Here is a 16,236-nt window from a genome sequence, read left to right on the forward strand (position 1 = left end):
ATGCATCTTGCCTTAGCACTCCATCCACATCCCCACCCCCCTTTATATTGTTTGTATATGGGCTCCACCGATCCATGATGATTCACAGTTGTATCCAGACACATGCACACTTTTTCTTTTCTTTCTTTTCTTTTCTTCCGATGACCGGAAGAACACAGTTGTATTATTTTTTGTCTCATAGGCCGACTTTGGCCTCTCGTAGACGTTAATATATCTTTCTTTCTTTCTTTCTTTCTTTCTCTCTTCGCTTCTCTCTCTGCACTTGCTTCTCTCTGTTCGCTTGTCTTTGTTCGCCCGCTTCTCTCTGTTCGCTTCGCTTCTCTCACTACACCCCCACAAGCTCTTCGCTTCTCTCTGTTCGCCCGCTTCTCTCTGTTCGCCCGCTTCTCTCTGTTCGCTTCTCTCTCTTCGCTTCGCTTCTCTCACTGCGCCCCCACAAGCTCTTCGCTTCTCTCTGCTCGCCCCAAAAGGACTCGGCCATCTCTCTCTCTCCTCGTAGCCCCCTCCCGCCACTCTCTCTCTCTCTCTCTCTCTCTCTCTCTCTCTCTCTCTCTCGTTTTGGACCACTTTCCAGAGTCATGGAGTACCAAGACCAGAGGTGTTTGGGATTGTTCTTGCTTGAGCTGCGGAGATATAGAGATAGCCTGCTTAGGCGCACAGAGAGCCAGACTCAGAGGCACATTACAGACTTCTTTAGTCCAGCCATCACTGCGCTAGATGGACCACAGCAGTAGCAGGACATGGATACCGCCCACACCAGCGGTACACTGATTGATCGTGCGATTGAGCTTGGGTGGTCCAGACGCCCACGACTACGGAGAAGGGCATCCCAGCATAGACGGAGGTTGCAGCGGCGGATTCGGATTATTCTTGCGAGACATGCGGGACACCCAGTTAGGGTGCTGACCACAGAGGATATTGAGGAGATTCGCCAGCGTCCGATGCGGCACATATTATGAGATGGAGGCACCTCCATAGTGTACCCCCTGTCCCACATGATATTGTATCCCCTCACTGTACTCCACTCACCTCCATAGCGTACCCCCCCCCCCCCCCCCCCCCCCCTCACTATATTCACACCCTATAAGGGTTTTTGTTTACCTTCCAGTTCCAGTTTCATTTTCTAGGTGCCAGTAGTATCATCTTTATTTTTCATTTTTTGGTTTTTTATCCAAACATTGTATCAAATCCACCATGATGTAACTTTTTGGTCTCATAGGTCATTATGGCCTTTTGAAGACGTTAATATAACATTTCATTTCTCTCTCTCTCTCTTTCTCTCCTAGTAGTAGAGCTCCATCTCCTCCCCCCCACTCATTGTACTTATTGCACACCCAGATTCAGCTTTTTTTTTTTTGTTCAGTACTTTTTCATTTTGTTGGGATGACAGAGGATACCCCACACAGGTACACTGATTTGTCTCATAGGCCGAGTTCGGTAAATCTTTCTTTCTTTCTTGCTAATGATGTAACTTTTGGTCTCATAGGTCATTATGGCCTTTTGAAGACGTTAATATAACATTTCATTTCATTTCATTTCTCCCGCCTGCTTCCCTCTCCCTCCCATTGCCTATCTTTCTCTCTCTTCGCAACAGCCCCCTCTGGCCTCTCTCTCTCTGGGGGGAAGCGCTGCAGACACGCACGGAGCTCTTCCTATGGCCAACGGTTAATTTTTAACCCGAAACCAGCCTTTTTCAGCCCAAGACAAGATGGAGAGGATCAACATTGAAGACCTGATCAAGGCAGCCATCCAACAACACAAGAAAGAGACGGACAATGCAATTAATATGGTCACCTGGAGCCTTCTTGACAAAGTCAAGAAGCTTGAAGCGCGGATAGCAGCCCAAGATGCAGAGACCGCAAATCTCAAGAAGAAGATAGAAGAAGCACGCGCTCAACATAAGCTCGAGGAAGGTGAAATTCAGCCCGTCATGATGGAGGAGCTGAACACCATCAAGGCCCAAGTGAGAACACTTCAAGAGGGAGAAGAAAAGAAGGCCCGGGAGACCTCCTCGTGGGTGGAGGTGCTCACGAAGACGCAAAAGCAAGTAGATGAAGCGGAGAAATGGATAGAAGTGGTCAAGAAAGGTAAGAACAAGGAGGCCGAAAGCACATCTACCTCGAAGATTATCAACCTAACCATTGAGGAGGAACAAAGAAGAAAGACAAGGGAACTTCATGTGTGGATCACGGGTCTTAGGGACGGTGACAATGTAGAGGAGGAAGCCAAAGATTTATACACACACATGTGATGTGGTCCATATTCTAGATAACAAATATCCTATTGCTTCCGTAAGAGAGTCCAACTTATCCCATTCACGGGAGTTATAAGAAACCGTAAAGCCATAGACTTTCCTAAAACACACTCAATAAAACATGCCACTTTCTCCTTGCAAAGATATAAGGGTAAAGTATCCACAAAACCAATGCAACAATCTTGCAGATTATTGAAGAAAATTAGCAAAATACTACAATCTTGCAAAACTCAAAATATACTTAGCTTTTTATGTTTGTTGGAGTTGAATCTTCCTTGTCCTTCAGCATGAAGAGGAGGTCCTCTTGTTGAAGCCAAATATTCTGAGATCCGAAGCTGGATTTCTCCCATGGCTAGTCCTCTCTTATGAGCAAATAGCCGTATGGTTCTCAAACCAGGTTTGTGCATAACTAGCACTTCCGAGCATTTTTTTCCAAATCATCCATTGAAATCTCTCAAAACTTGGTAGATGCTTGCTGCCCCCCCCCCCCCCAAAAAAAAAAAAAAAAAAAAAACACGAGTTTATGTCATATTACCAAGGAGTATTTATCTGTTACAAAAGCGTTGGGGGTCTTTTATGTTCCGACACATGGAATAGGCACCAATATCCCAAGAAGATATCCACATATATCCATGGACTCCTGTGAATCCAAGAAATCCTTGAAGCATAGAAAATGTCCATGTACGTGTCCTGTAAGCTCATGGAATCCATAACCCATGGAAGCTTGTGTTCAATGTCCACAACTCTCTTAGGGTACTATCGAGGTATGGGCTGCGACCAAGAGATAGTCAGCCAAGAGAATAATCTCCAAAATTCTTTAACAAGGTTTTGTTGAGGCTCGGGCATGGCGGTGACCAAGAGATAAGCAGACAAGAATATCTCCAAATCTCCACCAGAAAACAGGATATCAATGGCACAATTGGTACAAGTACAATCAGTACAATCTTCAAGTACATCATGTACAGCCAGCACAGCTAGTAAGTCTCCAGAAGATGATGTCATGAGCAGGTACAAAGACCACAGTACAGTACAGATGGTACGGCAGCAACATGGGACTGTACAGGAATATCCCAGGCACAGGTACAGCAGGCACAGCCTGTATGCAGAGCCACATCAGCAATAGTATGAACAGTGTGGTCCTGCAGGTACAGTCAGCTCTATCACTTGATTTAATACATGTTCAGAACGTGCAATTAGCTCTCTTGTCTATGGAAACCTGGTCAAACAACCTGTGCTGTTCTGCAACCTTGATAGGTCACAATAATGGAGTTTGGTTTTGACAAGGTCTAACATATCCACTTGAAAACGTAACAAGGTTTCTGTTGTTTACGATGCCCAAGAGTGTCGAGCCATGAAAATGTCTTTAAAAAAACCCATGATTTCTTTGAAAAGTTAGTTATAAAATGTAAAACCTTAGCTTGATTAGAAACCATGAAAGGATGCATTTTCCAGTTGGATTCATTCATATAGCCAACATGCAGCTACATTGTATTCTGAAGATTAGTATGTCTTATGTCTTTGTCTTTCCTTTGGCATTGGTGAGAAAGTCAAGAATCTTCAATGTAAATTAGTATATTCTCTTCTTCACCACTCATAAGATGAGGGCATGTAAAGTGGCTGGATGCAGCTGACGATGGAGATGAGAAGACTGTGTGTGAAGTCAATCCTCTCCGCGAGCTACAAGTAGATGAAAGATGCTCAATAAAAGGGATAATAGTTTCTGATGACCATTGGCTTATTCAGGTGAGAGTCATCCTTCAAAATTCATATGAGCCTATGAATCATGAATTTATGTCTATTAATTTCTCATGGTTGGAAGGCTTGATTTTTTTTTCTTAAATAGCAAAACGATGAGTTTTTCCGATGCATAGATCAAAGTTTTGTGCAAATTTTCACCCATGGATACGGTGTATGAGTATTTTCAACAAAGTCACACTGTATCTAAAAGCACATGTGACAAGAAGTATTTCTAAGTCCATAAGTGGATAAGAGAAATGTTTGAGGGATGTTCTCTTTTGCATAACTTTACCCTTCTTTTGCTACAGACAACCCTCTTGACCCTTGACTTAATCATGAATGTGTTCATGCCCTTCGTATGTAACATCACTTTGCCGTTTCAAATAATCAGGTCATTAATCACTAGCTTCTGTACTTGTCTTACTCCCAAAATAGTGTTTTTAAGACCTGACTAAAATTAAGCCTAACTTTGATATAAACCTAATCCCTAAACCTAACCTTAGGTCCAATCAAGGTTAAGCACCAATCTTTGGTTTAAAAAATGAGGGTATGTTTTCTTAATCCTTCTTTATAGAAAGTTCTTGAATCACATCAGTAGGGTAGGTATATAGGATGGATCATCTTTTGAGTCTTTGCCAACAAATTTATATATATATATATATTTGTATCTGATGCAGGATGAAAATGGCACTCTGTGGAAAGTTCATGTACCGTCTTTTGAGGTTGAAAAGGTGCTTGAATTCCATTCAGGCATCATCACAGGATTGTCAATTTCCCCAAATAACCACTTCTTGGCTACAGCAGGTTCTGATTGCTCGGTATACTTCCTGCCATGTTTATAGTGAAATTCGTGTTTCGCCTTGATTGTAGGAACCCTGTGGATAATCTTACATATACCATCTCATCTAGTCCTTGACCCATGAACTGTATACTCAATTTGAACACTCAGCCTTGATTCTGTAACCCTTGTCGGAAACATCGGACTCGTAACAGAACTATTCTTGGCAAACATGCTCTAAGCAGACAAATTCTCAGTCTCAGTCACACAATTCTTTGGTGTGGTAAACAGAAAGGAAAGCTATGCATACTTCTTCTAAAATGAAAAACAGCTAGTTTAACAGTTTAACCAAAATATGACTGCGTAAGCAGGTAAGGCTTTTTCATTTCAATGAGAAGAAGCAAGTGTATGCAAGATGGTTCACAAGTGGAGCAACATCGATCTTTTGGCCTTCAAGCATGGTAGATCCACAATGTAGGACAGTTATTGCTGGGTTTTCTGATGGTGTGATAAGGATTTTATCAAAAGATTCTTCTCAATGGAGGCTAACCAATGTACAAAAACCACACACGGTGAGAAATTTCCCTCTAAAAGCATTCAGGAGTTTCCATGAGGAATCCTAATAATATTGTTATCATACACTCTGTTTTTTGTTGATAAAATTATTCAATCAAAACAACCTGGTAGTGAGCTCGTGCTGCTGAACCTCTGTCACCTCCTTCCTTGCCCCCGCCTCTGTCCCTTCTACTCCCGCCTGCCCCTTCCGCCTCTGTGGCTCTGCCCCAGCTGCTCCCGCTTACCCACTGTTGCCTCCTTCCTTGCCCCCGCCTCTGTCCCTTCTGCTCCCACCTGCCCTTCCGCCTCTGCCTCAGCTGCTCCCGCTTTGCCCCCCACCTTCTGCTCCCGCCATTTGCTGCTCCCGCCTCTGCCCCTTCTGCTCCCGCCTGCCTCTTCTGCTCCTGCCTCTGCCCCAGCCCGCCGCTTCTTTTTTTCAATATCATTTTTATTTGGATTCGAGTCGGCTGCCCATTGTCGATTGGCTCTATGGCTTCTGCCCACAGCCAATCTTTCATCACCCCCACAGGCCGGGAGAATCATCATTTTTCGCAAGACAAGCTCACCTCTCTTCAACAAAACATTGAGATTGAGATCCAAACCACCCTTGTTGCAAGCCAGTGAATGGCTTCTAGCAGTCTCCCTTCAGAGCTAATTGTGCACTTCCAGGATACTCGTCTGCTTGGTCGAGGCTTCTTACAGGTGGGCTTTCATTCTCCAGAAGACACTTCTCAAGTTTAGGTTTTGGCTGCTGGTAGCCCCTTCCCTCTTGGCCCTAGGAATATTTTCTTCTTTCAGTACCAGGTGGGCTTTGATCCAGTGGCGGAGGATCCACACCTTACCCCGGCCTCATTGCGGTTCCCTGCTCTTCCACGGTCTTATTGGAAGCTCTTAGCTTCCATAGGGGCATCCTTTGGCCAGGTTTTAGAGGTACCAGCCCTTCCGGGCTCTCCCGCCTCATCTTCCACGGCTGTTACCGCCACTTCTAATGGTGTACCCCTTGTCTTTGTGCTTGTTCGTGATCCATTGATTATTGACGACCTTGACATGCTTCAGAGACCTGACGGCTCTTTTTTCTGCCAGAGGTTGGAGATTGCAGGCAGCCCTGACCAGTGTCGGATTTGTCGTCGACAGGGCCACATTGCTAGAGATTTTCCTACATCGAGAGGCCATGCTAGGAGGCGGCGTGGTCCTACCCATTAGATGCCTTCTATAGTTGCCCAGACTCCAGTTGCCCCTATGCCCCAACAGACCACAGCGTTGGGTTGTGGTTAGAGATGGCAGGTGCCCTCGGACCCCCGTACTTGCCCCTCTATCTGCACCCCTATGGAGCACCCCAACCCTTACGCAACTCTTGCCTCACAGGATGTTGATCCTTCTTTGGAGGATGAGGCTCTTGAGGCATAGGATTTGGATCCCTCACAAGAGGATGTTGCATTACAGTTACAGGATGATTGCACCCTCGAGGATAATGTTGCGCAGTCGCACTGTCATGGTACCGCTCTAGATTTGAGGACCAGCCTTGGCTTCTCCCCGGAGTGGAAATGAGAGGTAGGGTTTTCATTGTCAGATTTTCCCTCCCTTACCTATGCGAGACGTACCTCCATTCCTAAACGGGGTCCATTGTCAACCATGAGATCTGGGCGTTCCTACTCTGAGTCCTTATGAGGATTTTCTCATGGAACATTCAAGGTCTTGGGGGCTTTTTTCCACGTCGGCGGAAACAAATTGTCAAAACTCAACTTCATTGTGCAGTCACAGGTGGACCTATGGATGTATTGCTCTTGCAAGAGCATAAACTGGATGCTAGTCAGTGTGGGAGATCAGGCAACCTTCTCTCGGGACACACCTTTTGGTCACTAGCTATTGGTACCAAAGGTGGTGTCTGTATGTCTGTTTTTCCTTTGGTCTTGCCTTGCATCATTGGACATGGTGTAATGTTGCCTGCAAGAGCTCAGTGGATCCTTCTTATGTAGGCATTGATATTCTCAACCTCTATGCTCCTAACCATAGAGGTGAGAGGATTGTTTTTTAGAAATCTCACTACATTGATGCCTCATGCTGACCATTGGATTATTGGTGGTGATTTTAACATGGTTGAGATGCCAATGGATAAAAGAGGTGGACATGAGGGTTTGGTGCATCCTCTTGAGAGAGCGTCTTGGGAGAGGTTTATACTCTCCATTCATGGTAGGAATTGTTGACATGAGGGGTTGCAAGATGTATCTATGCATGGTTAGACCGATTTTATGTGGATGATTGGGTGCTTGACAGAGGGGGGCATACTTCTATTGCTGCAAGCATCTCTAAATCGGATCATTGCCTAGTGGTTTTATGCTTCAGAGATCTGAGTCGCCATGGATCAGCACCCCATGTAGGCATCCCTGATCATTTGTTCTCAGATGCAGAGCTATCACGTCGCATGATTAATATTTGGAGATCTCATGATTTCTCGCAGGCCTCACAAAGCCTAGCCTCTACTCTCTGTGATGTTAGTGACTTTTATCACACATGTGCCATTTCTAAGAAGCAAGAGGCCATGAGATTGGGCTATTAGACGTACACTTGCTGCCTTACAAAAAGAGAACGAGAAACATCCTCATCCTCAATGGGTTGCAGATTCTTTATGTACTATTAGGGCAGAGCTTCATCACTCTCTTGAGCAGCGTGGACTACTGTTACCACGCCCAGAAATCCTTTTGGACGCAGATGGGTGGAAGATGCAACAAACATTTCTTTGCTACTCATGGTCCATCTCATGCCAGAGATAGTGTCAAGTAGTTGCAGGATTCACATGGCACTCTTCATTCAGATCCTCTTATGGTTAGAGAGATTGCCACTGATTTCTATCGCCAGCTTCTTAGTGTTGAGCCTCACTCTGACTTGAGATCTTCTCTCACTGAGGGGCTTATTTATCTTATTCCTAAGAGTGGGGATAAGACATTGATTGGCCAGTGGAGACCTATCACCTTACTTGGGACTGCATATAAGATTCTTGCTAAGGCAGTGAGCATCAGATTGCATGGATTTGGATGACCCGGCTGCTGCTGTTGGTGGCATGGCTGCCAATAGCCTTAACGTGGATCTTATTGAGGAGATGATCGAGAAGGATGTGGGTTATGCTTCAGATGCCTCGGAGCAACAAAAACGTCAAAGGCTTGATGTTGATGCAAGCTACACTCCAGTAAATGTTGGAGAGAATGCAGAGGAAAGTTCTCAGGTACCTTCTCCGGAGTTTGCCGGTTGCTGCAGATTACTGGTGAGCTTCTGCAAGAATATGTGAAGGCAAATAGCGTGCAAATGGCTGGAGTAGATAATGGTGGTGTGGTTGATGTATGCATGGAGACTCCTTTGTTGCTACAATAGCTAGCAGATTTTCATGATCGTGCTGCTATCTTCTTCTTTACAGGGGGTATTCCGTTGTTGCCTCATCTTAGAGCATGGTTGGGCTGCTTGGTGTCGCCTGAGGCACTTGAGGAGATTTATGATGGTCCGAGAGGCTTTTATGAAATACTTTTTCGCACTTCGGAAGCCCGTAGGGCAGTCTTGGAGCAGGTGCCCCTCTTTTTGGATGGGCAGTTGGTTCATGTGGTTCCGTGGAAGCCTATGCTAGGCTTGCCCAGTTTGGGTTGAAGTGAAACAATTCCCACCAATGTTTTGGCGTGTTTTACCAGGTCTCATGCGAGGTATCGGTGATGTCTTGGTGGTGCCTCGAATGACATCTAGAAACCGAAATCGTCTATGCATGTGTGGGATACTGGGAGACCTAGGCCGACACATTTGCGTGTCAATATGGCTGGGCTGCAACCTTAAATGTATGAATTGAGGTGGGATACATTTGCTGGCCACTGTTTCAAATGTAGTGAGATGGGCCACTTTGTCTCCGAATGTCAACAAGTTGTTGCTACCAAGGATATCGTTGATGGGCAGTTGCCCGTGGAAGATGAGCATGATGCTCCTTTACATGATGCCCAGCACATGGATGTACATGTGGATGTTCAGAATGAGGTTGAGCAGCCATGGGTGGAAGTACGTTGTAAAAAGACACGATTTGTTGCCCCGCGGGGGGGTTTCTCAGATGCTGTTTGGCGGGGGCCTTTGCGTACTCATCAGGGGCCCTTACATACATATGCTCGTCGCCCTTTGGATTCAGGTGCCCAGCAACAGACCAGGATTGAGAGGCCGGGAGGCCAACTTTCTCCGGGTACAAGGGCTTTTGGGCTGGATAGAGTAGAACGCTATCCTAATAGAAGTCGCCTAACAAAAGAAGCACAACAACAATTGCCTCTTGTGTTTGGTTCGAAGGGTGAGGTCATCTCGCCATGGGATGGTCATTACCCTTCGGCACGTGCTTGGGAACTCCAAGGGCAGTCATGTCTAAAAATGCAATGCTTCAAAAGGTTCGTGATTTGGCAGACTGTCCTGGGCCTAGTACACGGCCTTGTTGATTCCTTTTCTGGGAAGGCTTATGAAAATTGTACAATGGAATGTAAAGGGTATTTCTTCGCGCCAAAAGCAGTTCAGGCTTTGGCGTACAACTTTTTGTCATGGTTGGGATGTTTTGTGTGCAGTTGAACATAAGCAGCATAAGTTGGCTGGCAAAGCCTATGTATATAAGGGGTTTCATGTTTTTTACAGCGGACATCCTGCTTCGCAGTCAGGTGTTATGTTTGCTGTTCGTTCGCAGTTTCAGCCTTCTCTTGTGATTCAAGATGTTCATGGAAGATTTCTAGTGATACAGATTGTTTGGGATGATACGCCTTTATGGTTGTTAGGGGTGTATGCTCCAAATAATGCTCGTGCACGCCGTTTGCTGTGGAATGACTTGTGTGCTCTTTCAATCTCTCATCCTGGCTTTGTGATGCGAGACTTTAATATGTGTGTCTCCAAGGAGCAAGCCACGTCGCCTCATTCTGTAATGGATGGCCCAGAGAGAATGGCGTGGGAAGCTTTTGCAGCAAGGTCGCTAAAACAAGACATGTGGTCTTGGTTGCATCCAGATGAAAGGGGTTACACTTATGCCTCACAACAGTTTCGGGGCACTTATGCTAGATTGGATAGGATGTATATTTTACATCAAGATCTCTTTTTGCCAGAGGTTCTTACTATGATGGTTGATCAGCAACAGGTTTTGTCGGATCATTGGCCGCTTGTGTTTGAAATGGTCTATCATCCTATGGATGCATATAAAGGCTTGGTGGGACGCTTGCCTTTGGGCTTAAATCACACTTTTTTGGAGCATGAAGTTTTTGATGTTTATATGCGTCAGTTGATACGACATTTCTGTTGGAAATAAGTGCACACTAGGTGTACTATTTCTCTAGCCTACATTTGTCTAGTTTGAGTTTTGTCTTAAAGTCTTGAGTGTGTGCCACGTGGCACCTCTATAATTGTCCCATAAGTCAGTCTACTCTATCTTGTACTTCTCACCTATATATTGTGGGTGTCACATCAATGAAAGTATCAATCTTGTGTCTTGTCTACACTCATCTCAAGGTATGTCTAAGCTTTGTGTTTCCTTTTTAGTCTTGCTTTCATTTCAGTTTCAGTTTCAGTTTTGTGTCTACCCCATTTCTCCTTCATGGTATCAGAGCAGGTTTATCCTGGCTCCCCTCATCCTTGCCTGAGTCTGCTGCAGCCATAGCTGCGTTTTTTTTTCTGCCCGCCACAGAATTCTGACCGCCCCTGTTTTCGTCAAGTTCTGCCTCGCCATACTCCAGATGAAGGGTTCCTGTTTCTTCCTGACGATGTTCTTCATCTACTCCATCAGCATAAGGCTCTTCATTATGGTGTGAATCTTTTCCTTCAGCTGGGCGACTCTTTCTCTCGATGGCATCTCTCTAGGTGCAGCCCGTGCTGCCCCTACCCTCATCGCTGCCCTGTTTGCCTCTGCTCCGCCTGTTGATTCTGCTCCAGCTTGCAACTCAAGATCTGCGCCAACAACTGCCCGTCTTCTCCTTCTTGCTGCTGCGGGGGTTCATCATGGTGTTGTCGTCTCTCTACTTGAGCTTCCCCATCTGCTCCGACATCTGCATCTCCTGGAACTGCCCGCTTGTCTCCTCAGCCTCTGGCCGCTCCTATCTGCCACGTCATTCTCTCGTTGCTGTGTGTTCGTGGAGCTGCTGTCTATACCAGGCCGGGTGCTGCTGTTCAGTCAGTTTGTGCCTCATCATCTTCTCCTCCGGCCTCCACTCCAACTTCCATGTCTCCATCTTCTACTCCAGCAACCTCTACAGCAGCAGCTCAAGGCGCTCTCCATCTAAGAAGTATTTTCAGTCTACTCTCTATTTCTTATCAAAAATAAATTTAAAAAAAAAAAAGGTTCTGAATTTCATTTATCTCTCTATCTTGTACGGGATTAGACACTGCCAAATATGGTAAGACCTTCCCATCTCTCTCATTTGTCTATGCTTTCATGCTATCTACCACCATTGATCACCAATGATGTAGATCATGGGGTAATATCATGTCTATTTGTCTACATGGACTTATCTTGTCCCTATCCAAGAGGCACCCCTACATTACCCACTCTAGCAGGAGGATTGCCCTTGAGGAGGGATTATCTATCTAGGTCCATCTCTCTATCTATCTACAATCAGTCAGTCTCTCTGTCTATGTGTCTATCTTGTGTGATCTTACAGTCACATGTCTCTGACACTCTGTCTATCAGTCTATATGCCTATCTTTTGTGGATTAGTTACCCACATGTCTTTGGCATTTTGTCTATGTCCCCATTTATCTTCTATCTGTCAGACTCTCTCATGTCTATCTGACATTCTCTCTCTCTGTGGGACCACTCTACTGGCTGATTGTCTCTCTCTCTGTCTGTCTATGATCCACTCTTGTCCCTACCCTTGTGGACCCATATGAGGATATCACTTGAGGAGGGGTGTCTCAGGATCTTTTGACTCTCATGTCTTGTTTCACAGTCTATCAGTCTTTATGTCTGTCTTCTAGTCTTGTCCATCTTGTCTTCTAGCTTGTCTCTCAATCCTTGTCTAGTCTCTCTGTCTTGGTCTTATCTTTTGTCATGTCATAGTCTTGTCTTTTTGTCTTCCTCCTAGTGTCCACTTAAGGAGGGTGTTGGAAATAAGTGCACACTAGGTGTACTATTTCTCTAGCCTACATTTGTCTAGTTTGAGTATTGTCTTAAAGTCTTGAGTGTGTGCCACGTGGCACCTCTATAATTGTCCCATAAGTCAGTCTACTCTATCTTGTACTTCTCACCTATATATTGTGGGTGTCACATCAATGAAAGTATCAATCTTGTGTCTTGTCTACACTCATCTCAAGGTATGTCTAAGCTTTGTGTTTCCTTTTTAGTCTTGCTTTCATTTCAGTTTCAGTTTCAGTTTTGTCTCTACCCCATTTCTCCTTCAATTTCTCCACAAGAGTGTCCATGGCTGATTATCATGCTTGGCCAGTGTTCCTTACCAAACTCGGAAATTAGCGTGGCATTATGGTCTTGCTAATGCCTCTATACAAAAACAGCATGTGGCTCTTCTTGAGTCGCTTTTAAAGGGCTTGCAGGCGTTCATGTTTACTGACTCTATGGATGCTGAAGTTGTGGATGCCATAGAATGCATGAAAAAGGAGCTATCCAGGATGCAGGAAGCACAATATGTTCGCTTTAAACTACTTGCACGTCTTGATGCTTTGCGGGATGCTAACTGTCAATCTCATCGCTTCTATGATAAGTTGCATCAAAAACATATGCGTGAGAATATTGTTAGGCTGATGGATGCCCAAGGCAACCTTGTTACTCAACCTTCTGAGGTTATTCAGCATTGCATCAGATTTTATGAAGATTTGCTTGCCCCTCGAGAGGATGTCTCGCCGGCTGTCCTGGCTGCAAGGGAGTCATTGTTTACTGAAGTACGATATCAAGTTGACCCTGATGTGACGGTTCAGCTTGATGCTCCTGTTACTCAAGGGGAAGTGGAAGCTGTTCTCTCCAAACTTCCCATGGGAAAGAGCCCTGGTTGGGATGGTTTGACAAATGAGTTTTTCCGAAAATATGCCGATCAGCTTGCAGAGCCTTTGACGCTTATTTGTCAAAGGGTTTGGGATGAGGGATATATGCCTGCCGATTGGAAGTTGGGCATACTTCGTTTGTTGCCCAAAGTCCCTTCGCCTACTTCTTTGGCTCAATGGCGCCCGATCTCACTTATGGGTATTATGTATAAAATCTTTACAAAGATTTTTGCCAATCGCTTGCAGAAGGTGCTTCCTACTCTTATTCATCCATATCAATATGGATTTGTGCATGGCAGGAATATTTTGCATAATATTCTTAATGTTCAAATTGGAGTGGATTATGCCAAGGCAAAGAAGCAAGAGATTGTGATGGTGCAGCTGGATCTTGAAAAAGCTTTTGATCATGTCAGCTGGTCTTTCCTTTCTCAGTTAATGACAGCCATGGGCTTTGGTCCCAAAATGGCTAATTTGGTGCATTTACTTGGCTCTGGCTCTATCTCGCGGATTATGCTCAATGGGGATGGTATTTCTCTCACCCGTTCTCTCCGGCAGGGCTGTCCTCTTAGCCCTCTTTTCTTTGCCATTGCCACTCATCCTATGTTATCTCGCCTAGATGCTATTGGCATCGCATGGTGAAGTGGTTGGTTTGCGTCTCCCTCATGGCAAGCAATTGGTTGCTCAAGCCCTTGTTTGCGGACGACACTTTTATGTTTCTCAGGGCCGAAAAAGCCAATATAGATCGAGCAATGGAAGCTTGGAATAATTTTGCATTGGCTTCTGGGCTGAAAATAAATTCAACAAAATCAACCCTCATTGTATGCACGAAAATTTGATCTTGAGACATTAGGGTGGCAAGGCCGTGTGGTGCATACAAGAGACATTGTTCGTCATCTTGGGTATTCGGTGGGTGTGGATGTGGACCCCCAAGCGCTTCTTGCTTGGATTTCTGCTCGGATCTCGGATTAATTTGTGTATTAGAAAGCTCAAGGGTGGCCTATGCACGTGAGGGTTAAGGTAGCTCAGGTTATTATGCTATTTCCTATTTTTTGCCTTTGCTACCTTGGACGCACAAATCTCTTTTCCGTTTGGTTGCTTCCATTCGGTTTATGTTGTGGAAGAGGCAAGGAAATATTATGGGTCAAACATGGATAGCTTGGAATCACATTACGACGCCCAAAAGAATGGGTGGGGCTGCTTTACTGGATGTCCGCTTGCATATGGTGGCGCGTAGGTGGGCGCTTTTTCAGGATATGTGTTTGCAAGAGCAGCCTTGGGTATTCATGGCTCGTGACTTGATTGAGTGGGAGTGATTGTCACATGGACGGACACGTGTGCAGGCTTCATGGTGGGACATTGTGAATGCGGCTCATCCTGTCCGTATTCGCTCATCTCACATTTTATCGCATATTCTCCTTTCTTGGCATGAAGTTCATTGGCTCGGTGGGATCCTGGTCATGAAAGACTACTTTTGAACTCTTTGCAGTTCGAAACATTTGTGGAGTCGCGTGTCATTGTTTGGCTAGATAGAGATGCTTCACGCATACGACTCAACTGTATGGTCAGGTTAGGCTTGGTTAGAATCCGAGATGCTGTGATACCTGGTCGTGACAGGCCATATTCGTTTCATCGTATTCGGCAGCACTTTAGGGTTCCTCGGACATTTCAGCCACTATGGGTTGACATCATGCATGCAGTTGAGCCTTTTACTCCATTGTCTCGGCCATCTGCAGATGAGCCTTGGCTTGATTGGGCACTATGTAAATCTGGTGACTTGATATCACTTTCAGCTAACCAGGTCTATCATAAGCTCGTACCAGAGAAAGATTGGGTTTCAGCCAAGGCCAATAAGGTGTGGGGATTGCACAAGTCTAAATCATGGTGGCAGAAAACTCTTATGCGTGGTTGGCAGTCTAAACTCCCTTACCAAGGTAAGGTTTTCATTTGGAGGATGTTGGTGGGAGGGTTACCTACACGGGATCAGCTCAGCCGTCGTAAAATTACATTGGCCTCTTGCTTCTTCTGCACGACATGCACTGAAACAGTTATGCATCTGTTCATGAGTTGTCCAGTGGCCCGTCAAATTTGGTCTTTTGTCTCTCGCGTTTGGGAGGCAGTAGAGAGGTCTACTGTTTCGGCTCATCAGTGGATATTTGGGATTTGTCCTCAAGTCATTACTTCGGACAGTCACCTTGTGATATTCCATTTCCTTAGATGGACAGGACTTTGGCATATTTGGACTACACGGAATGGGTTCATCTTTGATTCCTTGTCTGGAATACATGGGCACATTCTACGTATCCGCGGTTTGCTGCTTTGGCAGTTCTCTTCTCTTCTCTCAGCTCAGCTACTGGATGCAGATGTTATTTCGTTATGGTCTACGGTGGCTCGGCTGGCTAATCTTTGATGCTTTTATTTGGGATGCTTATTTGGCTAGGAGGCTTTTTTATTAGTGTACAGGTTTGCATGGTCATGATCCTTTAGAGGATCTTTTGTGGGGGTTTTGGGGCCATAGGTTCTGTGTGAGCCATGCGGCTGATGTACATTTTTACATATAATATAAAACACCATTTCACGAAAAAAAAAAAAAAAAAGAGGAGAGCGGTTTCAGATTTCTCACTCAGTACAGCAGGGTTACCCTTTAGCCCCATTATTATATATCATAGTTGCAGAGGCCATGAGCAACTTTCTCCACTCCACTGCTGGTATTTCTGGATTGAGGTTGCCTCTTCGTAGTCAAGAGGAATTGGTTGACTCTGAGTTAGCTGATGACACAGCCATGTTCTTGGAGGCTTCAGATATATGCTTATGTTCCTTCCGGGTAGCACTAGAGGAGTTCTGTTTGGCAGCAGGGGCACTCATTAATTGGCACAAATCTGTTGGTTTTTGGGTTAGTGATTCACCGAGAGTTGCTTTGGTGCCGAGCTTGGTTTTACTT

General features: G+C 45.2%; 1 protein-coding gene across 1 annotated transcript in view; it reads left to right on the forward strand.

Moving 5' to 3' along the window:
- Nucleotides 1–16,236, forward strand: part of LOC147604225 (uncharacterized) — a 155,104-nt gene that overhangs the window by 47,760 nt on the left and 91,108 nt on the right. Inside the window, exons 9-11 of the mRNA XM_086795548.1 lie at nt 3,869–3,997; nt 4,669–4,809; nt 5,141–5,341. Of these exons, the coding sequence (XP_086651674.1) occupies nt 3,869–3,997; nt 4,669–4,809; nt 5,141–5,341 (471 nt within the window). The remainder of the gene's footprint in view (nt 1–3,868; nt 3,998–4,668; nt 4,810–5,140; nt 5,342–16,236) is intronic.

This window comes from Cibotium barometz, chromosome 62, assembly GCF_041138505.1.
Source record: "Cibotium barometz isolate CiBa-2024 chromosome 62, ASM4113850v1, whole genome shotgun sequence".
In the NCBI taxonomy this organism is placed as follows: domain Eukaryota; kingdom Viridiplantae; phylum Streptophyta; class Polypodiopsida; order Cyatheales; family Cibotiaceae; genus Cibotium; species Cibotium barometz.